The following is a 21,958-nucleotide window of genomic DNA, read 5'->3' on the forward strand; positions in this document are numbered from 1 at the left end:
TAGCATGGGAGCCGGTGAGATTTGATCTTAAGGCGTAGCGTGGTGGATCACGTCGACTGCACAAGGAGGGGGCGAGGGGTTACTGACGAGAGCAACTGTGACTGGGGAGGCAGGCAGGGCAGGGCGGGGCTCATGGGGGGTGATGAATGTGACTCAGATACAGAAGGCACTGTGGCTCTGTAGGGGGCTTTGGAGTACAATCCTCACCTGCTGTAACTTCTTGGATGGTGAGGACAGAAGGTTTTATGGTAAGCACCCCTTCGCTTCCACCGAACTGACAAAACATTAGCCCCGTCCCCAATCCGATTCACCATGCTATGCTTAAAAAAAATCACGGCCCGGAGGCAACAAACTTCAAGAAACAGGGAGAATGGATCCGCCACGGGAAAAAGACAGAAGCAGCAACAGATGTACGTGAAAAGTAAACCTCACAGCGGATGCGACGTAGCGTGACGAGGTGAAAATGTGGTGCCGGTCTTTACGTCATCTCTTACGTGCCGATTCCTGTTTGATGGATTTGTTTTTGCAGCGCTGCGGGGCTGCAGGTTCCCCCTCTGGAGATGTAAATAAGGTCTGCATAGAGTCAAAATGTGTCTGTGCTGCGGTTTGTCTCGGATTTCTGCAATTTGTGTGAAAAAAGTAGCATTAGTACGCAAAATAAATAAACATCTGCAACTCTATTTATACTTTGTGTTTGATCTATAACTACATCTAGAACATTACATCTATATTCATCTTCAGGTAATAAACTAAGTCTATCTATGCTCTATTCTTTTAGTCTAGAATTATTGATCATTCAATAACTGTCATCCCTCGTAACGTAAGGGGTTAAAAAGTTATTCCAAGGTATTTCTCTTCTGTAATGTTGGTCTTTAAAAAGCTAAACAAACAGAACATCAAATGAACTGACAAAAAGCTAAATGAGAAAAAATAAGTTGGTTGTTAAAGCATTTTTTTGTATGTTTTTTGTTTTGGCAGCGAAAGATTCCGATTTGCTACAAAGTCACTGAACTGGGCTGGGTATCTTCACGGAAAGGGCTGAAGGAAGGGCAGGTGGGAAAATGGAATGACAAATGAAAAGATACGGCAGCTCTCATGGCGTATCAGTGTTTCCTGACGAAGAATCGGATTCATGTTTATTACAACTATTATAGAAAGTGGAAAGTCGACTGCAGGACGGCGAGAGATCAGGATGTGGCCAAAAAGTCACTGTCCAGTGGAAGGGGAAAAATGGGTGCCGATTACTGCCCTCTAGTGGCCAAAACACCGTCTCAAACACTGACTGACGCCAACCCTGTACCACCAATGCTGTGCTTTCAGTGCTGGCAACTAACCCCACAGTTAAACTATAGAGCTAAAACGAACAAACAAAAAAGGATTTGAAATTCATAGATTCTTTTTTTTTTGGCAATAAGTCGGACGATGTCAACCCTAGAAGAAGAAGAAACATGTAAAATCGGCTTTCACATTCTCAAAGTGTTGTACTTTTTCACTCTAAACATTACTGATCTTTGGGTTGGCTTGATGAGACCCTACGGGTCGCTGCAGGACAGGTACTGAGGCTCCCCTGACCTCCGCCCTCCACTATCCTGGAGAGAGAATGCATCTTCGCTTAGAGCTGTGTTACAACACGCAACTCTGCCGAGTGAATGTTCGTAAAACCATCATTTCCCAAACATAAAAATATTGCACGAAGGTTATCGGGAACCCGGTAGACATCACTAAGCACGGGATACCAACATAAGGGATGGAAAAAAAAAAAAAAACTAGATGAACACGGCATATCTGAACTCCAATCAACATGACAGCAAGTCTACATCAACGGTTCTAACATTCAGTCAATCGTCACCAGTATCATCACTGTCACTCATTTGCATTGACATTAATGAAATTAAATCAGTATTAATTTCTGTTATAATCAACAATAGCAACTTAAGTGTGGTAGAAGTTTCCTTCTGTCTGCTCTCTCTCTCTCTCTCTCAAAGGTGTGTGTTTCTCAAAAGACAGGACACCAGCATGACCCTGTAAATGTTTCACTTTCTTTTGCTCGTCTCTTTGCCAGGTTTTGCGGAAGCTGAGTTTTCAACAGAAAACTGAGACAAGCGAAAAACCTGTCAATCTGTTAAAGTCTGTTTCAAGTTAAAAAACACAACAAATAAAAAAAAAAAGACTTTTGAGTCAGACAAAAAAAAAGTGTGTGTGAGAGAGAGAGAGTCTGAAAAGAAGATAACTACTTCTGTGAACCTAAAAGTTAAAGATTCCTATAAAGCCCCCCTGGTCCCACTCCCACCCGCACCGCTTAGATTTCCTCTCTAGTATGGATTATATCAATCATGCAGGTTTCCATCGATTTTTGAACTCTGAAAAAGATCAAAGTAGGCTGAGCGAATGCAACAGAAGAACCAAGCTCCAAATGTCCGAAGAAGAACAAGAAGAAATAGACAGAAGAAATACTGAAGAAATTAGTCTGGTTTTTCTTTTTTTTCCCCCCATCCCTCCTTTCCTGTCTTCTTGCCACCCGCCAATATCTGTGATGCCATTTCCTGTCAGGTCCCCGTTTCTCTGTATGCTGGGTTGATCAGGGAAAGGATTGACAGAGTGACCAGTCCCCTTCTCCAGTAACCTGGGCCCGTCCTCCCGCTGTGTCTTTTCCAGGAAGTGAAGCCCACGTTGGGCTTTGCATCCGCCGCTCTGTGGACAGGAAGTGATGTCACAGCAGTTCCATCCCCCATCAAGTGAGTCCATAACAGTAAACAGAGATGATAAAACTCATCGAATATCACCAGCCAGCGCTGTGATTGGCTGGGTTTTGCAGTATAGGCGGAGCTTCCTAGGTTCCGTCGCCTTGGACACACAGAGATCATAAAGATAAAGTAAAAGTACTCCCTTTATTTATTTATTTTTTTTAATTGTCACTGTCATGTAAAGTTTCACTGTCTTCTTCATTGTTCAAGTTTCATTTTCTGGAGGCATAGCTTGGCATGTAAGGGTTAGTGGGGGGGATCCTGGCTTTTTATTACATCATTTTTTTTCTCTCTAAACGTGTTTTAGAGCAGAGTCTAAGCGGTGTGTACTCCTCACTTCAGCTTATTTTCTGTTTTCTGAAGGAGTCCAGCCAGTGAGAGCTTGTGCACACCTAAGCAGTCGGGTGCCAGTCCGAGCAAAGTGCCTGTTAGGCCTTGAAATGATCCCGTCACATTGTTTTAGAACCTCATGCTCCTCCTTGGACCTCTGTTCCCTCGACTCTCTTTCCCCTTTTAGCCTAGACCCCGCAGGTGAAGGCTGGTCGTGGGAATTGTAGTTCTGAGAGGCAGAGGTTAACCTGTGCCCTGGCCTTACCTACTAAGTTCTCCGGACTTTCTCGAGATTAGCATAACCACGTGCTGCTTTGTCAAATATTAGATTTTTCTGCAAAATGTGTAAAAGGCTCCGAGCAGCACCACTGCCCCTCTACCTCCACCCTTGCATGTTTTTTTTTTTTTAGAGTCTAAAGGGGGAGCAGAGGGGCTCTCCGAAACTTTACCGTCACATTGTTCAAAGTTTACATATGTGCCAGAGCACTGGAGGTGATGGTTCTTATCATCTTCTGCTGTCTGCATCTCATGCCGCCGCTAGCACCAGTCATCCTCGTCCGTCTCACTGTAAGGTTCATGTAGGCCCTTGCGGGGCCCTCTGGCATGGGGAGGCCTGTGATGAGGGTGCGGCGCCCCTGGCGGTCCCCTCCTATGCGGGGAAGGTGAGGATGAGCGGTAGCCATTAGGAACCCTACGTGGATGCGGGTGAGGGGGCGGCGGGGGCCCGTGACGAGCAGTCCTTGGTGAGCGTGGGTGTGGGTGAGGGTTTCCACCGTGCGGATGAGGGTTGCCATGGGAGAGGCTCTGCTCGTAGGCGGGAGGCTCATGATGCCGCTCATACTCGTAATCCCTCTCGTAGAAGGGCCCGTCACCCTCCAGGCTGTCCCCTGGAGGGGGGCCGCTCCAGCGGTTCCGGTGTGGAGACCGAGGTGACCCGTGGAGAGGCGAGTGCGGCGACTGGTGTCGAGGCGAGCGCGGTGAGCCGTGCCTGGATGAGGAGCCGCCGTGGTGCGGGGAGGCGTGGCTTGATGGGGGCCGGTGGTGGTAGCCCCGGTCGTGGTCCGGCGGAGAGAAGTGTCGAGGGGAGGGGGAGCGCAATCGACCCGGGCCCGGGGGGCCATAGAGGGGCTTTCGGACGGCGGGGGAGTAGGTGACGTGCGGGCGCGGGACGGCAGGAGTCTGTGGCAGCTGGCGGCGGCCTCTCCGTGGAGTGCTGGTCCCCGAGGTGGAGGGGACCGGGCTGCCGCTTACCGAACTACTGCCCTACAGCAAAACGTAAACAAGGAAAATCAAAACACACCACAGCAACAAGACCAGAGTAGAACACAGCAATGGAAACAGAGAGATAAAAAGACACAGATTGGATTAGATTAAGATAAATCAGATTAAAATAGATAGAAAATTTGTTAAAACGTCTATGAAGCAATAAAATAAAGGCAATAAACAACATCAGATTGCAGAAAAGAGGACGAAGAAATAAAGAGGAACAAAAAGAATTTAAAAAACATAAAAACACATGAATTGAAATCCAAAATTAGGGTCATAACTGTTAACTGTTACAATGATGATCATCTACGGAGAAAACATGGGTAAGTTCTGTGGACTGATTTCTCCTGTCCAACCAAAACAGTCTTTGTGTTGCAAGACATTTTTAAACCTGGATTATGGAACAACTGGGAGTCTTGGATTTAGGGGCAGGAATTTAAGAAGCTGAGGGAAGCGAACAGTTCATAACGCAGCTTCAAAATACAGCTTGCACAGAGAGTCAATCGCAGTCACACACATAGGTGTAAAACCTGGATGTGGTGTTACATTCCTAAAGTTTAAGTATTTTATCCAACTCCACACCAGCCCTGTTCAGTCCGCTTTAATCAAACTCTGGTTCATTTTTCTGGACGGTCCAGTTCGTTTGGGAAGGCGTGACCAAAAAAAGCCAACTCCAGTCCGCCTAAAAGTCTCGGTTCAGTTTAAGTGAGCTCTGGTGCGGTACGAATGCATATATGGATGCAAGTGGACCGGAGACCGCTTCAAAAGCAGGAGTGGACTATTGTGCAAGGCATTCTGGGTAAATACAACATGAAGAAACGCACGTGTCTAACACCAACAGGAGAAATAGCTTGTGGACTTTTCCCAAAGACAAAAGAGAAATCCTCCAACTGCTAAAATCTCTTGCCACTAAATTTTGGTATGAAGGAAAAAGTGTCTTCGTCAGAGGTTGTTGTGTCCTTCAGTGGTTCTTGGTCCAGCGCCATCACAGGCGAGGAGGTAAACAGGTTGCTCAAAGGGTTTGGTTTGTGAAAGCAAACAACACTGCCAGGAAACGTAACAAAAACGTGCCAATTTTGTCTACGGGTTTACCAGGTGAAAAAAATGGAATAGCTAACAAACACCTACCATAAGACGAGGTTTGGTAAAACAATGAGGATAACAGAAAACATACTGTACATTAAATTGAACTCTGTTAGGTAAAAAAAAAAAAAAACATATTTCACATGCATGGGAATTTAGCAGACAAACTATTTGTGACTGTTTTTGGTAAACTGCTGTTAAATCTCAGTGACTTTAGCGCTCACCTGTCTGTGACCTCTCCCGTCTGGCCCTTCGCTGGGGGACCGGGACCAGTGGTGGTCCTGGGGGTGTCTATGTGGGTAGTCGTGGCGATCATAGCGCTCCTTGTCCATTGAACTGTGATGGCGGTGATGGTGGTGGTGATGACGCCGGTCCTTGGTGCGCCCGCGGTCCCGCTCACGCTCCTTGGGAGGCAGGTCACCTGACTGTGTGGTGGTGCTGAGGTCTGTACCCAGACCTAGACATGAAATAGATAGGATACCTGTCAAAGTCAGACATGAAGGTTACAAAAGCTTTTAGTTCAGGCACCAGGCACAGAAGAAAGACTCTTAATGCTCTTACAGAAGGAAGAAGGTAGACTTTAAAGCACGAGCAAATAAAAATAACACTGAACATCCAGGAATCCACAAGAAGTTGGAAGTGAATTTCAAAGTGAAATATTCCAGCTTTTATAATCTCCCAGGATTTCCACCAAGCATATTAGAGGACTCTTATTCACCAGTTCTACAATTATAAAAAAAAACTTGAACCATTTCAGTCATGTAAATTAATTTTGCAGGATTTAATTACCTCATATAAATACTGATGTGGCCTTTGCTCAAATACTGTCTACAACCTTTTTCTTGCTGTGTTTCTTGGTCTTCTATGTTTTTGGTATATGAGTAAAGAAACTGAATATAAAGGCAAACCACATAGCTGTGTCAGAGATCCACTGTGAATGCAGCGTTCTGGCCCATCACAATTTTTGAAAAGTCTAACCTGCTGTTTCTGAGTTTGACTGAAACAAATTATTTTGTTGCTAAATATTGCAACAAAGTCACTAAAAATATGCTAAATGCTAAATATAGCAACCATGATGCTATATTTACCGTATTTTCTGCACTATAAGGCGCACCTAAAAACTTTCAATTTCCTCAAAAGCCGACAGTGCGCCTTATAATCCGGTGCGCCTTATATATGGACCAATATTGAGCCACAACAGGTCTAGCAACTACGGTAAGCAGCCGCCGACTTCATTTTCGCCCGTAGAAGAAGAAGCGCGCGGTGCATGCTGGGATAGTTGTCAGAACGCTGCTTTGTTAATAAAGTTTGACTGACCTATCTACCTACCGACCTGATAATCAGGTCGTCTGCAGGTCATTTAGCACCACGTTCTCCACAAACATGCTGTGCGCGAACGGAGAAGGGTGACCATCGTCCGGCCACGCCCCGGCCCAGTCGCGGAAGGCTCTCCTCGCCGACCGGAGTCGGACTGTTTTGTTGACAATCTTTATGTCAACAAAGTGGCTTTAGATATTCATCCGGGTGCTTCGACTACGGTTACCAAGGGACCAGCCCCTATACATTTAAGGCCGGGGGGCGGGGGAAGAGAGACAGAGACTGCGGCGGCAGCGTGTCGGTTGGTCTGTGTTACCCAGAAAGCAGTTGGGCACAATATCGCAACACCAACACCGTGAGTGAAACAATGACTGGGGCAGACTACTATATAAAGCACTCGGGGATCACTTCTTTATTATTACACATCCACATTTGTAGAGTACAGAATAAATCGCGTGGCGAACCCTCACTGTAGCGTCTATTCTATGCGCCTTATAATGCAGTGCGCCTTATATATGAAAAAAAGTTTTAAAATAGGCTATTCATTTAAGATACGCTTATAGTGCGGAAAATACGGTAGTCTGATTCTCAGACATTTGTGGAGTTAAATAAGATCTGTTTCATCCGATTCCCAATCTCCCAATGTAAAAAATGTAAGTCATGTGTAATTTTTCTTATAGTTAATAATAATTATACCTTAATTCGTGTCTGTCCCCATAAAATCCATGGAAGTTGGTGATTGTGTTGTGACAAAATGTGGCAATGTTTGAAGCGTTTCGGTGCTTCTGTCGGAATTTTGTAACTGAAATTAATTATCACAGGATATCCTGCAGCTTCACATTTACAACTTAAGGATAACACTTGATATTCAACATGTTCAGAGTTCTGCTGCCTTGTCATTTTCCACCTCTAAAGGAGTTGCAATAAGATTAATGTTCCACTTTCTACAGCTGAAAACAAACAGACACAGCATGACTTATTTGACATCGGCTAATCCTTAAATTAAAAATGGAGCGGTCAACCGAGTCACCTGTGTCGGCGTCTGTGTATCTGGTCAGCGATCGCTGCGAAGTGCGATGACTTCGGTCCCTGTGCCTGCGCCCGCCGCCGTGCCTCCCCTCCTCGGACACCACCCTCTCCAGAGAGTAGTCGTCCAGCCTCACGCCACGACCAGAACGCCCGTGGACCAGACTGGAGGTAGAGCGACGCATTGGGCTATTGTCGGTGATGGTCTGAAGAAGATGAGGGTGGGAGATTTTTGACAGCAACGGGAGTGAGAGAAACACAAAGGAGAGAAAAGAGGTAAGCTAGTTATTACCTCCTGAAAGCCAGAGTTTATTCTGAGTTGTGAAAGTAGGGACTTGTTTATTTGGCTTTCCACAGAGACGAACATGTTAAACGTCTATTTATATCATAACTCTATAGTCAGCAGCTGTAGTTTTGGTGTTTGTTGGTTACCTAGAGCCGGATTTATTTTCTACACTCCTCAGCTTTTACCTAATGAGACGTTTCAAATGATAAATCTCCACCAACTCTTTTACCGCAACACTTGCTCATTATTCATGCCTGGAATCCGGACAGAAAACAAAATGTGTGAGGGAAATCAACCCACATCTCCACAAAGCATGAAAGAATGAAGCGAACAGAGATATTCACTGACAGGCAGGACAGAAGGAGGCAGAGAACAAGCAAGACGATGAGAAAAAATAAACCCCATGTCTCACATGCACATGGCAGAGGATCATTGCACCTCATGGCAGCCACGTCAAACTCGGCCAGCAAACAAAGAAAGCCATTCTCATCAGATAGACGTTCTCTTAGAAAAAGTGGCATCTTCAAAGGAAAATTAAACTCTTTAAATTACTACAACTTTCTTTGACAATGAAATTCATTCAACACATTTCACTCTTAGCGTGAAAAACAAGTTAAGTATTGCTTTTTATTTTTGCTTTAAGAGTCATAAGGGTGTTACTTTGGAAATTGTGAAATTTGTGCAAACGTGTTTATCCCTACAGTATTTCAATTCTCCTATCGGTTTGGACGCTACAGTATGGTTGACAGCCCCGCTTGGCTCCACACCTGACCACGCCCACTTCAGCCTCTTGGCTCCGCCCACTTTGGCAGAATTTTTCTAAAAATTGTTTGGGGGACGTTTAGTTACACTTTAAGATAGAAAGTTACACTGACACCAGATTATGCATCAATGTGTTTGAGTTTATAGTTATTCTCTTTTTTTTGTCTTTACGCACAACTTGGTGGGTTGCCGGTTCAAATCCTGCTCCATCTGTCTCAGTTGTCATGTTTAGGGCAAGAGCTTTCAATGTTTCAGAGTGTCTTTATGGTATTTTTCATGATTTCTCCAAACAAGCATTTGTGAGGTCAAACACTGATGTTGGACAAGAAGGCCATCCATCTATACCTTCATGGATCTTGTTTTGTGTCATTTCAGAGAAGAAGTGGGACATATTCAAACTGTTCTGACAAAGTTGGGAACATGACATTGTCCGAAATGACGCTGAAACATTAAGGGTTCTTTTTAGTGGAACTTGAATGGGTGGAAAAAACATCCTCTCCAATCCACTGGAACCAATTTACACGAGTTCAAAGTGTCCGAAAACGTATTTACACTAAATGAACATCGCATTTCTACTTTTTGCATTTAGATGAATAAAAAAAACATTTTAACCTTTTCTTTAGTTGACTTCATTGAGAAAACCTTACTGTACTGTAATGAGTATAGTTTGCCAATAAATCAGTACAAGGCTGAAGTTAAACTTATTATTTAAATGTTATTTAAATGTCTTCTTTTTAGATGACATCTTAATTTTACAGTCTCAACTAATTACGCTGCAAAGCCTCTTGGCCTTTCAAGTGTGATGCTCTAAGATCCGGGCACCAAGGTGACGAGAAATACAAAACACCATTTCTTTATTGTCATACACTTTGAGCAAAAGGTCTCAAAATGTTTGCGTTAAGGTTTATGCCAAGCATGAACAGGAAAGTGCAGAGTTGTGATCATTCAGCAGTTTTTACAAACTTTTTCACAGCACAGTTACAGTAGACGGGTTTTATAGACAGACAACATGCAAAGGAACGGGCATGTTCTGTTTGTGTGAAACAGAAATTAGCAGGATGTACCGATGCAGTTTATATGAACGCTTCGCTCCTTGGAAGATGGCGTACACTATGGGGCATTGAGATTTATTGCCATCCGTGGTCATCTCACTATTCTACTCTAAAATTGACTGGACATCTTCATCAATCATTGGTATGAGTTCATTTCTAAAACCAGGTCTCCCCTTTGTAACAGAGATCTTCGATCTCAGTGGGTCTAACCTCAGCAGATAAAGGTTAAATGAAACAAAAATCATGCATCATCCCCTTTCATCGGCTCTGCAAGCTACAGATTCAGTATGACCACAAAGTCTCGGCCAACAAGCTTCTCCCCCTTGGTCTCCTACTGCGCCCATCTGCTGTGAAACTCATGCATGACCGATGACATGCCGGCACACCGCCAACATAGTCCATGCTTCAGTCAAACCAATCAGCAGAGATGCAACGTAATTGAACACACACCGCTGTATGCATACCCCCATTAGACCCAACACGCGCACGCACACACACACGGAGGACATACAGTCAGATGCTGCGTACGAGCAAAATCTCCGAGCAAAAGTCAGAAGTTAGCAAACAATGGCTGTGAGCGTAACACAAGCAAATATGGGAATGAGAGAAAGTAGGGCGAACAGAAAGAAAGACTCAGGAAAAGAGGAAGGGGAAAAATGAAACCAAACTAGATTTGAATAGTGTAACAAAAAAAAAAAGTCCCAGTTTGATTAAAGAAAGTTGGAGTCCAGGTGGGTGAGCTTCATATCAAGAACACCAAGATGCTGCCTTTAGAAAACAGCCAAAAAAATCAAGCTAACTTGACTTTTACGACATTTTCATATGACATTAGTTCATAAGTCATACAAACTAATTCTGTAAAATATCCATAAATATTTCTCGGTCTTTTTTAAGTAAAGCATATTTTGAAGTTGTGTTCTGTGCTTGTAGAGCAGACAGGTTTTAAGTTGAACTATTTTGATAACAGTTCACTTTAGATGCCTTCCAAGAAGTATTAACAGCTTATATTTATCAGTAACATGGCAACATATTTAGATTATGTATCATTAATAATGCAGAGCACCAAAGTCTTCCTCTATTATCAACTTTTTGGAGTTTTAGAGGCTCAGATTTTCTCTGTTTAAGAAGATACAATGTTTTACAGAAATGAATTCATGAGTTAATCCAGCGAACAACTAGAAGTAAGAACTGATTTTAAAAGTGAATAAACTTAACGAGGCTTGAAAAATGTGTTCGTATTTCAAGCTAATACCTTAGAAAACTAACTTAAAAAGATAAGGAAGAGAAACCTTAAAATAAATCCACAGGAAGCCAAAACCCCCAGTGTATTCACTGAAGGTTTCACTTAAAGAGAAAATGACTTTTTATAAAATTAATGTTTTTAGCTGTAGTGGTTATGGTCTTGTTACCGTTTTCAAAGTTATGAAGATAATCAAACCTACAGGATTACATGTTCTATTGTCTTGACATTTAGGGTAGCATTTACAGTGATTGTAAAAAAAAAAAAGTCAACATTTTTTAAGCTATTATTCAAAAAATTAAAATTTGCAACAGCAACATTGTAAGGCTTGTTGGTATAAAGTGCCTTTATAAAGTTACACAAGTCAAAAATTACCAACCATAATTTCTACTGTTAATTTTCAATACAAAAAAAGGTGTTCATTTTTCTAAATCATATTTTCAAAATGTTATTCATCCATTTATAAATGTTATGGTTCCAAACTAAGTCTTAATTTGGCAAGCTAAACATTTAGCTTGTTGGTATAGAGTGCCTTTCAAACTAAAGTTTTAAAGTATTAAGTTAGCAAGTTAAGTATTTAGTTTGGAGCTAAATATTTAGATCTGAGCTAAATATCAAGTTAGGAAACTAAATATTTAGCTTCAAACTAAATAATTATTTTATAAAGTACTTAGCAAGCTAAATATTTAGCTAGGAGGTGAATATCCAATTTGACGATACATATTTAGCTTATTAACTGAATATTTAATTATTTTGTTTCATAAGCTAAATATTTAGTTTAGAAATTGAATTTAGGTTCTAAACTAAATATTTAGCTTGCTAAGTAAACATTTTATTTGGAGCTAAAAATGTAGCTTGAGGCTAAATACATAGTTAGTAGGCTAAACATTTAGCCAGCTAATTATATATGCAGTTTAAAACTGATATTTACAAACTAATGGTGAAAATGTAGCTTTGAAAAATGAACCCATTTTCTCACTCATTACAGGCTAAATAAACTATTGTTGTAAAGCTTTTTAAACGACAGGAGACATGTTGGCTGCCAGTAGGAGTGGAATATTGTTATTATTTCTAAGCAACCATTGAGGTTATTATTCTAATAACCTGTAATGTAATAATCTTTAGTGACTACAAAGAAAAATTGCTGTAACAGTGAGAGACAGGCAAACTGACACCAAGTGAACTTTGGTTGAAGCATCCCGTCTGGCACTCAGAGGAGGGAGATGATGAACTTTCAAATTACAATTTAAAAGTGAACCAAAGAGAAAGAGACGGAGGAAAGCAGAGGGGAGGACTGGAGTCAGACAGAAACGGAGAGAGAGGTACATACACTGAGGTTATTTCCACGGGGCCTGTGTCTCCTCCGCTGCAGAGCAGGCAAACACACAGATGATACGTAGAGCGGAGCAGTGTAGCGCGCACACACACACGCACACACACACGCACACACACACGCACACACACAAGCACAGGTCCAAACGTGGCACAGTCACCAGGGCCGAAAGAAGAAACAGAGGAGAGAGAGAAAGAAAGAATGAACAAAGTTAGAGAAGACAGACAGACAGAGTAGAGGGAGAGATGGGAGAGAATGGATAGATTTGATTATGTGGCAAAAAAATAAAAAATAAAATAAAAAGAACACAGTTCAGGTTTGGGGGAAGAGACAGATCAGGAAACAGAAAAAAAGAGAAAGAGAACCCAGTTAGTACACAGAGACCAGAGTGCAGACGGTGGACAGAGGAGTGTGTGCCGTCCAGGAGACGGCAGCTGCCAGCGTCCACCCGCTCACACTCACTAACACACTTACCAAAACACCACGAGCTCTCTGGAAGGCAGAGCAGTGTTAGACGACAGGAAGTCACAGAGGTTAGACACACACACACAGTATAACACACGCACACACACGCACACACACACACACAGTATAACACACGCACACTCACTCAGTATAACACACACACACTCACTCAAAAAGCTTGTCATTCACTTTCAGAAGGTCCTCTCTTGAAATCTGAGTATTAGTTTTACGTTAAATCTGTTCTGCAGACAGATGAACTAAACTCTACTTGAAAACAAGCTGCAGATGTTTCTGTCTAATAACACTAAAGATATTTTCCTACATTTTCTCCCATGTCCCGTGTCACATGTGTTGAGGCCGTCGTCCACAGCCGGGGTTTATGTTTCAACTATTTATTCTACTATATAAAAAAAAAAATATATATATATATATATAAATAAAAATAAAAGAAATAGTTCAGTAATGAACATACCAGAGTGAGAGCAACATGACTTCATGTAGTGGAATGTTGGAACATGGTCGTGGTTCTTTTTCATGGACATGCGTGCGTGTGTGTGTTCGTGCGTGCGGGTGTGTGTGTGTGTGTGTGTGTGTGTGTGCGTGCATGTAACTGCAGCCAGAGGCTTTGAAACTCATGCAACCACACAAGGCAATAAATAATTAATAAAAAAATATATATGTATATGTCAAGCTGTGACTTTATAGACTCGTTGCAAGTTATAACACTTGATGACAGCTGTTACTGTAACTACTCATCATGTTTAGGGAGGAATAACTTGCACCACAAAATCACAGGTTTTGTGGTGCAAGTTTAGAAATATTAGAAATATTTTGTGATATTTTTTCCTCACCAACTCTTTTCCAAAATCTACATATAAAGTAAAAAATGTACATATGTGAACAAAAAAAATGATACAGATTGGCACCTGTCTTATGTTTGTTTCTGTTCTTTGTGTTCTTTAGATCGACTGTACCGAAACAAATTTAGTTTTGCTTCTGACCAATGACAATATAAGCTAATTTTGATTCTGATCAAGTTGGATATTTTTCTTGTTAAGATTTGCCAATCAATCAGAAAGTCAGATAAGGAAAGTCAGCTGGACATTAACAGATTTCTTTCACATTTATTCTACATATTGTTCAAGCAACAAAATCTGGCAGTTTTGAATAAATTTACCAATTTGTTCCTCACTAAATTATCAAGAAACACTAAGTAACGGTGAATGAGCATGGAAAACGTTACCTCTGGCAACAACTCACACAAGACAGACACACCCAGGGTTTAATGGGAATCAACTAATAAATACAAAGAGGGAAGGAACATAATTAGGGCTGGGTGATCAATTAATTTTATCTTTTAACTCAATTTTCCATTTCTGAAGATCTCCATTTTTTCTTTTCACCGATGAACTCCTTGGGTTTCCACAGTTCAGAGGAAAATTCACCATCTTCTGCTAGAAGAGTGTTTGTTATAGCTTCTGTTTATTGTGACTTTAAAGTCAGGCCAATTCACCAATATTTAAAATATGTTCGGTCATTTGTAATTTTTTCGTTAAGGAAAAAAGTAAGAAAAAAATGGTTTAAAGTGGGAAATCAAATCCAGCATGTGATAGAGATTTTTTGGTATTATCATTTTGTTGTTACTTTAGTTCATATTCAGGTTAAAGTGTTCTCTTGTTTAAACTGTATGTGTGAACTGACCTGGAAGTCACAGCTGCCTGTTATCTTCATGTGAAACAGTTTGACCGAGATTTGAACCGGGCTCAGATCAGGGGCCAGATGTTAAATTGTTTTACGACCTTTGCTTTGTTTAGGTAAAATGTTTTACGACCTTTGCTGTTTTTCCTCTGCTGTCTATCTTGCCTATCCTCCCTCTTTGAAGTTTGAGAATAAAAGACAAGCTGTATCCAAAGAGAAGCAGAACGCTCTGTGAACAGCTCTGAGAAGCAGTTGACAGAGTCTTCTCCTTTTGCTTGCAGAAGTTTAGTCATAAATTCATATACGTTGTCTGTGGTTCTTTTATGTAGGTTCTAGGAAAATACCTATCAGCATGGATAATGTGAGATTTTATTTTTAAGCCTCATCACCCAGCACTAAACCTTCTACAATTTACATAAGATGTACAAGTCATCAGTTTGGATGAACTTATTTAGTTATTTCAAATAAGCCAAACTTCTGACTGGGACTGTTGTTTTTCTAGATATGTATCTCGATACATATTTAGGCTTTCTCGTCTTTAGACCCATTTAGAAAAAAAAAAAAGTGAAGTCAGGAGGTGATGAAGGTCATGCAGGTCAACAAGGCAGCGGGAAATGAATGAAAAAGTCTTTCTCAAAAAAATTTAAGTCTACATGATCGAAAACAATTTACAAAAAAAAGGCAAACTTCATAATCTATCCAATAATAATGACTTACAGGTACGACTAGGCATTCTGTAAAATATCAGAACGCTACATATTTTGGTGTGGAGTATATTTACGACTATTAAAACCATTAAGCATAATAATAAAAACAACTAAATTCATCACAGAGTACTGCTAATGTCTTTTTGTGCTGAGGTTATTGTCAGACTCGTCTCGCTCGGGGCGAGAAGAAAGACTTTGACGATTCACTTCAAACTAACAGCCGGAGCTGAGGATGGAAAGTAAGGATGGAGAGATGTTCAGGTGGAGGAGGAGGTGGGATGAACATGCTCACTTGGTTGTCTGCCGAGAGGCGGGGCATGGAGAGCGTCCGCCCATGCCCATCCACTGGGTGACAGGGCTCAGTGTCGGAGTACCCGTCCCGCCCCATCTCCCTCATCTCTACAGTCTGCAAAACACAATGAGAGGGGGGGGCGTGACCGCCGTCTGCTGAGCGACTGGACACTGACACGGTGCTGGCTCGCTGACCAACCAAGGGAGGTGGAATGAAGTCAAACTCAATAGGGAATCGATTTATTCTCAGAAAACGTTAATACTCCGACTCCATTTATGCAACGGGGGAGTTGCATAAATTAGCTGTTGCAACTTGTTGCTGTGTAAAACCCAAAAAGACTAAAGGATGACACGGTACAGCGCGTTGCAGAATAGCTGCTTTCCCTTAAACAATCCCACATTTTTCGGACAAACTTTAATGTACATTTATTGGGGGATTTTATTTGATAAACACTCAGCGGTTCAAAGTCAATTAAGTAAAGTGTCTCCAAGCTGAAGGAAAGTTTGTCTTTACTCAATTATAATGTATAATCCACAGCATGTGCTCACTATACTAGCATTACCCTAACATGTTAGCTGAAGCTAACTTAGCTCAAGCTAAAATTACAGAGAAGCAGATTTGAAGTGGAAAGAAAACAACAAAGCCCAGACTCAAGTCTTCTTCAACCTCTAACACAGGTTCACTTCCAAAACCCTATTTCCCTGCTAAAGAGAAAGCATCTCCACAGCACCATTCTGCCACCACCTTGGAGAAACTGTGCTCAAGACACACGTCTCCTATTGATTACCTTCCACATTGCTAGTGTCAAACTGTTGCTGAAGTAGAAAAATTATAATTCAGAAAGGTCGGAGGGTAGGAATAATTTTTCTAAACGCTAATTTAAAGAGGAAGTATTACGTAAATTAGACTTTTTGAGCTTTACATAAGGTTATTCCTTCATTAAAAACACACCTGGAGGGTTGCTTTGATTCTTTCATGCAGGAATCCTTTAATCTCCGGTGGCAACCGTTCAGCCGTGCTAAACACCTGGGTGGACCTAGCCCCGCCTTTGAGACACAGCTCCTCCTCAGAGCTGCAGTTTCCGAGCTTCTGCCTCACAGAGCAGCCCCTCCCCTGCTCAGCTCCTTCAGACTAGCCAGCAGAAATCAGTAAACACCTGGTGGAACTGAACATCTGCTGAGTTCATTATATCAGCTGGTATATATCAGAGAAATGCTGGTAAAAACATCTTTAAAGGGTTAATAGAGGAGCCATGTTGTGATGAGTTTCAGAAAGAGCAGGCGTGTTTAAAGAGACAGAGGCCAAATTTCAAGACGTTAAATCGGGAAGCAATTTTTTTTAAAGTCATAGTTGATATGTATAGAAAAACTGAAGGTAACAGTTACTTGATTATGCTATAAAATGGCTCTATGTGCCTGAAAAATACATAATACTGCCCCCTTTATAGAGGACAGGAAACTCAGCTGAGACTCATCAGCGATTTAGATGAACGCGACCAGCTGGGTCGGACCGAACAGGACTTCAGCACATGACAGGCTGGAGTATCTGCCTCTGCCTCCATAAAGCGCAGAGAGAAGATGGCTCCCTCAGTTCATATCGTTCTGAACAACATCCAGACAATATATATTGATAATGAAGTGTGTCAATGGACAGGTTATGTCATAGTACGGGTTTTTCTATGTATCAATGGTGTATCTATTTAGGGCAGGAGGAACCACTGCACTATTTTGATCTCGTTAGACGTCAATCAAACGTATATAAATAAGATCTGAATGTTAGAACATTGACTTTTCCAGCAGGAAATTGGCCCTTGTTTGACCTGTACCTTCTGCCTTGATGTTCTCTAGAACTCATGTCTCCTTAATCAGAAAGAAAACACAGTTTTTTTTTTATCTTTGTCACTGTGCAGGCAGTAGTAGCCCCAAGAGAGGGCCGGGGGGTGGGGAGCAAATCCCCCCTTCAAAAATGTCAACCAGCGACCTAACTCCAAGAGAACCATTTTCTGGTCATACAGAGATGTCTTCTTCAATCGAGACAGAATATATATATATATATATATATATATATATATATATATATATATATATATATATATATATATATATATATATATATACACACATATACACACATATATTTTTTTAGGAGCTAAAATATTTACTGGTGTGGTCTGGCCACCCACCCCTTGAACATTTTCTGGGTGTGGACGGGATGTCATACGCTTTTCTTTCAATAATATTGATATTCCTCCAAACAGACCAGATTTGTAGAGAACACAACAAGAGATGTCAACAGGTTTTCCAACCTGAACTGTGGATCTCTGCAGTTCCTCTAGAGTTGTGCAACCACTTCTCTAGTTAATGGCCTCTTTACAGGCCATTTTCTGACACATTCTTGGTTTACTAATAATAAAAATACTCATATTGTTTTACGTATATATAAATATTTTTGTCATTAAATTGGAATCTGTGCTGTTTTATTTTATGTTTTTCATTTTATTTTTGTAAAATGTCAACATCCCACATAAGGAAACATATCCATTCTCTTTTCCACAAAAGTTTAATGTTTTTTTTTAAATATTATTTTAAAACCTAAAAATATTCTTTATAAATTAACATTACTTTCCTAAAGTATATCAAAAATAATAAGGGTAACATTTAAAGAAGCCCTATTTAGCCGGACTGAGGCCAGTTGTGGCTCCTAGGACAGTAAATGTTGGACCTCTGGTTTAGATGGACGTTAATTATGCACTACTTTGTCCTGTTTAACACATAAATCCCAATAAAATACATAAAGTATTTGGTGGCAAAAATGCAGGAAAGTTCAAGGGGATGAATACTTTCACAACAAACTGTCAGTAAAAAAAAAAATCTTTTAATGATAAAGCATGTGATGTAGGTTAATGTATGCCACTAAGATGCAGGAGTTCAACAACTAACAATGTTTTAGAAGCACAGACATTTTCATGTAAAAAGTTGCCAACCAAATGTTTCAAATTACAGCAAAAATGGCATCAAGTGTCAAACGTATTATCATGCCGTAGGAGACAAAAGTCTCTTAAGGCATATTGTGGAATCAAAAAGAAAAAAAAAATCAATCTTTGCTCATATTACATGACATGTTCCAAACTAGAGCTAAATCTTTGAGGAGTGGAAGCGTCAACAAACAAGTGAAAGCAAGGCGCAGCGCGGAAAGTGAAGTGCACATCACAACATACGTCCACAAAGTCCAAACCAGCATCTCAACGAGAGGCAGCGTGAAGAGACGAGGCTGAAGGACACGAGGTCGATGGAAGTAAAAATAAAAAATAAGAAAAAACCCCACTGGACTCACAGAATATGATTGGGAATTTAATGAAGGACAAAAAAGAAGATGACAGACGTATGGAGAAGTAAGTTTGCCAACAACCTTTTAGCTAAGCTGATGTATTTAAAAAAGACACACTACATGTTTTCAGACCTTTAACGCCGTTTCATTTCTATGAATTCTGTCATGTGTGTTGCAACAGCAGAAACCCTAAGCAGGATTTCCATTAAAACATTTGGTAATGTTTAAATATGTCATTACCCACCCAACGCTGCTCCGAGGCGCAGAACGTACGGTTGGAGAAAAACGTTTGCTTTGCTTTAGTCATGTCCTATTGCGTGTTGCCACGGGTTACTAGGTTGGGACTCGTCGTACCTGGGGATTGTGGCGGTTCTCGTGGACGTCGTCGGGGTAGGGCCGGTCTGGGCTCCAGTTCCCGGTCTTTTGGAACATTTCCTGTGCTTTAGCCGTCATCCATGATTGGCTTTCAGTCAAGCCACCTTCAGGAGGTCTGGAGTGCAGACACACACACACACACACACACACACAAACATTCAGCCTCAGCTTTCGGTTCAGCTTGGATACACGGTCGACTTTTACATCATAGTCGTGTGAAATATTTAACTGATAGGCGAAATATGAATTAGGGATGCTTTTTTTTTTAAAAGGCATTTTCAAACGGCTAAGTGCATCCAGAAAGTATTCACAGCACTTCATTTTTCCACATTTTGTTGTTACAGTCTTATTCCAAATTGTATAAATCTCAAAATTCTATGCTGAAATTATGACAATGTGGACTTTTTTTTTGAGAAACCAAGAAATCTAACTTTTTCATGGTGCTGCATTTTATTTTATTTTTTGCACATAAAAGTTTCTAAATATCAGCAAATCTAAAGAAATTCCAATTTCATAATTGTTAGTAATAGGTACTTTTCAAAGTCTACTCTAAGAACATTTAAAAAAATCTTACAGATTTAAAATAAATGTCATGATAACTTTGAGGGAATCTTACACATCTCAGTGAAAGTTTCACCCAGGTATGTAGCATACCGGGCTAATTAGAGCATTTCATTTCAAACTCACTAAAATGTTCTAAAAGATGCAGGAAAGTGAACGAAAATGAAAGTTTTGATTAGTCTTCAAATAAAGTTAAAACCGATGCAATTCTTCAATAGCTCCAGCAGATGGCGTTGTTTTAAACACTATCTAGATTTTATCATCCGGCACCATAATCCACTTCAAGGCAGGAAACTGAGGAGGTTCTTGTTTTGAAACGTTAAAACAAGAACACCTAGAAGCACATGAAGACTCCCCCTCTTCTCATCCGGTCCACTCACATGCTGTTGATGTTGTCCGGCTGAACGCTGGGCAGACCGTTCTGGCCTGGCCCCGCCTGGCCCTCGGGGCCCCCTCCCTCAGAGGGTGGCTCCATGCGCTGAAACATTAATGGCGTTCGGTTCTGTGTGAGATACATGACATGGCCTGCAGGCTTGCATCAGGCACACTCACAGGGGAGGAAAAAACACATAAGGACACAAACACAGGATGCACTCGCAGCATGCACCCACACGGGGGCGCCATCGGCAAGCACATGGCTGTGGTGGAGTTCGAAAGGTAAAGCTGGCCACCGGACAGCTGATCCGAGCTCCTCTGTCCAGCCTGAACCGTTTGTTGATTTGGGAAGAACGGAAGAGCGTGGTGTTCAGGTAGGGAGCTGATCTCAGATCTGCGTCACTGTGGAGCTTCTACCTTAGGAGTCTGAGTTAAGATTGCTCTTAATTCACACGTTTTAGAACACATTACCATATATATATATATATTTAGAGCTATGACATGGATAAGAAAAGAATGTACCCAGAAATTTTAAATTGACCGTCCTGTCGATTTTTCTTCATACAAAGTTTCTGAGTAACATGCAGTTTGGTGGAAGGTTGACATCTGATCCTATACTTCTATATGTTAGTTATCCATCAAGCCGTTCAAAAGAGTGTAGGGTAACACGCTTTCTATGCTACACCTTCGTTAATTGGCTGATCTGCCAAAAATGTGGAGAAATTACTTTGAATTAGCGGAAGGCCTGATGTGTTCACAAGTATCAGCAAAATAAGCCAATTCAAGTCTAGAAGTTAATAAAAAAAAAAAACAAACATCTCACATCAACAACTTATCTAGTGCAAGGTGTTGCTAACATGGGAATTTGTGTTGCTCTATAGCTGCGTTTCCATTGACCATAAAGTTGGAATTACAAAATTAAATTTGCTTGTTGAAAAGATGACAATTTTGTTAAAAATTAGTTTTTTTTCTAGAATGTTTTTTTTGCGTGAGGATCTGGTGGTTTTTCAGCTGCATCGAAATTAGTGTGTTCCACAAAACTGCAAGGGAAACACTTTAAAAAAAATTTTTTTTACAGTACACAAATCACATGATCAACAACCAGATGTTGCCCCTGGCGCAAACCATGAAGAAGACGACAGGAAGTGGGAGGAGGGTGACGGCACAGCATGTTTTTTCTTACATCATTATGAAAACAAACTCATTCACATAAGTTGTGCTTCTTATTAATGGAAACACCGCAGTTGAGAAGCTGTGTTTTTTAAACATTAGCACAACACTGACAAAATTATGCGCACGTTTGTTTGGAAACGCAGCTAGCTAGACATAGGGCACAGCAATGTTCATTCAACATTCCACCAATAATCACAAAGTAAACCAAGAAAAAAGAAGATCAAAGTAATAAAACCAGGCCTCGACAGTCCGAGTTAAAGGTGAAGGTCAACCTGGACTGGCCAAAGACGAAGAGCTTGATAAGACATTGTTTTATCACCATCCAGACGGATCGATAGAGACCATGAGAAGGACAGATTCGTGAGGCAGAGAGGTAATAGACTACAACACAGAAAGCAAGAGACATCAAAAAGCAGACAAAAATGAAAAATCTGACGTCAAACGGTGGCGGTGATGATTTCCTGCTGCGCAGCAGAATGGTTGGAGGTACAAACAAATGGCTAAGAAAGAATCCACCCTTCAACTGTTAAACATTGCCTTTCAGTT

General features: G+C 41.1%; 1 protein-coding gene across 19 annotated transcripts in view; it reads right to left on the reverse strand.

The window, feature by feature from the left end:
• The window catches only part of cacna1ab (calcium channel, voltage-dependent, P/Q type, alpha 1A subunit, b), a 146,363-nt gene that overhangs the window by 5,911 nt on the left and 118,494 nt on the right, over positions 1-21,958 (reverse strand). For 6 of the 19 annotated variants that reach the window (XM_081604150.1, XM_081603793.1, XM_081603724.1 and 3 more), the window contains 7 exons: positions 20,245-20,366; positions 19,283-19,418; positions 15,602-15,715; positions 12,437-12,472; positions 7,771-7,972; positions 5,648-5,904; positions 1-4,337 (listed from right to left, as the gene is read on the reverse strand). The exon at positions 1-4,337 is cut by the window's left edge and continues 5,911 nt beyond it. In XM_081604150.1, coding sequence (XP_081460276.1) covers positions 3,612-4,337; positions 5,648-5,904; positions 7,771-7,972; positions 12,437-12,472; positions 15,602-15,715; positions 19,283-19,418; positions 20,245-20,366 — 1,593 coding nt within the window. In that variant the 3' untranslated portion in view covers positions 1-3,611. The remainder of the gene's footprint in view (positions 4,338-5,647; positions 5,905-7,770; positions 7,973-12,436; positions 12,473-15,601; positions 15,716-19,282; positions 19,419-20,244; positions 20,367-21,958) is intronic. The other 13 variants (XM_081604287.1, XM_081604218.1, XM_081604254.1 and 10 more) reach the window with 7 other exon arrangements.

This window comes from Poecilia reticulata, chromosome 1 (assembly GCF_904066995.2).
Source record: "Poecilia reticulata chromosome 1, P_reticulata-male-v2, whole genome shotgun sequence".
Lineage (NCBI taxonomy): Eukaryota > Metazoa > Chordata > Actinopteri > Cyprinodontiformes > Poeciliidae > Poecilia > Poecilia reticulata.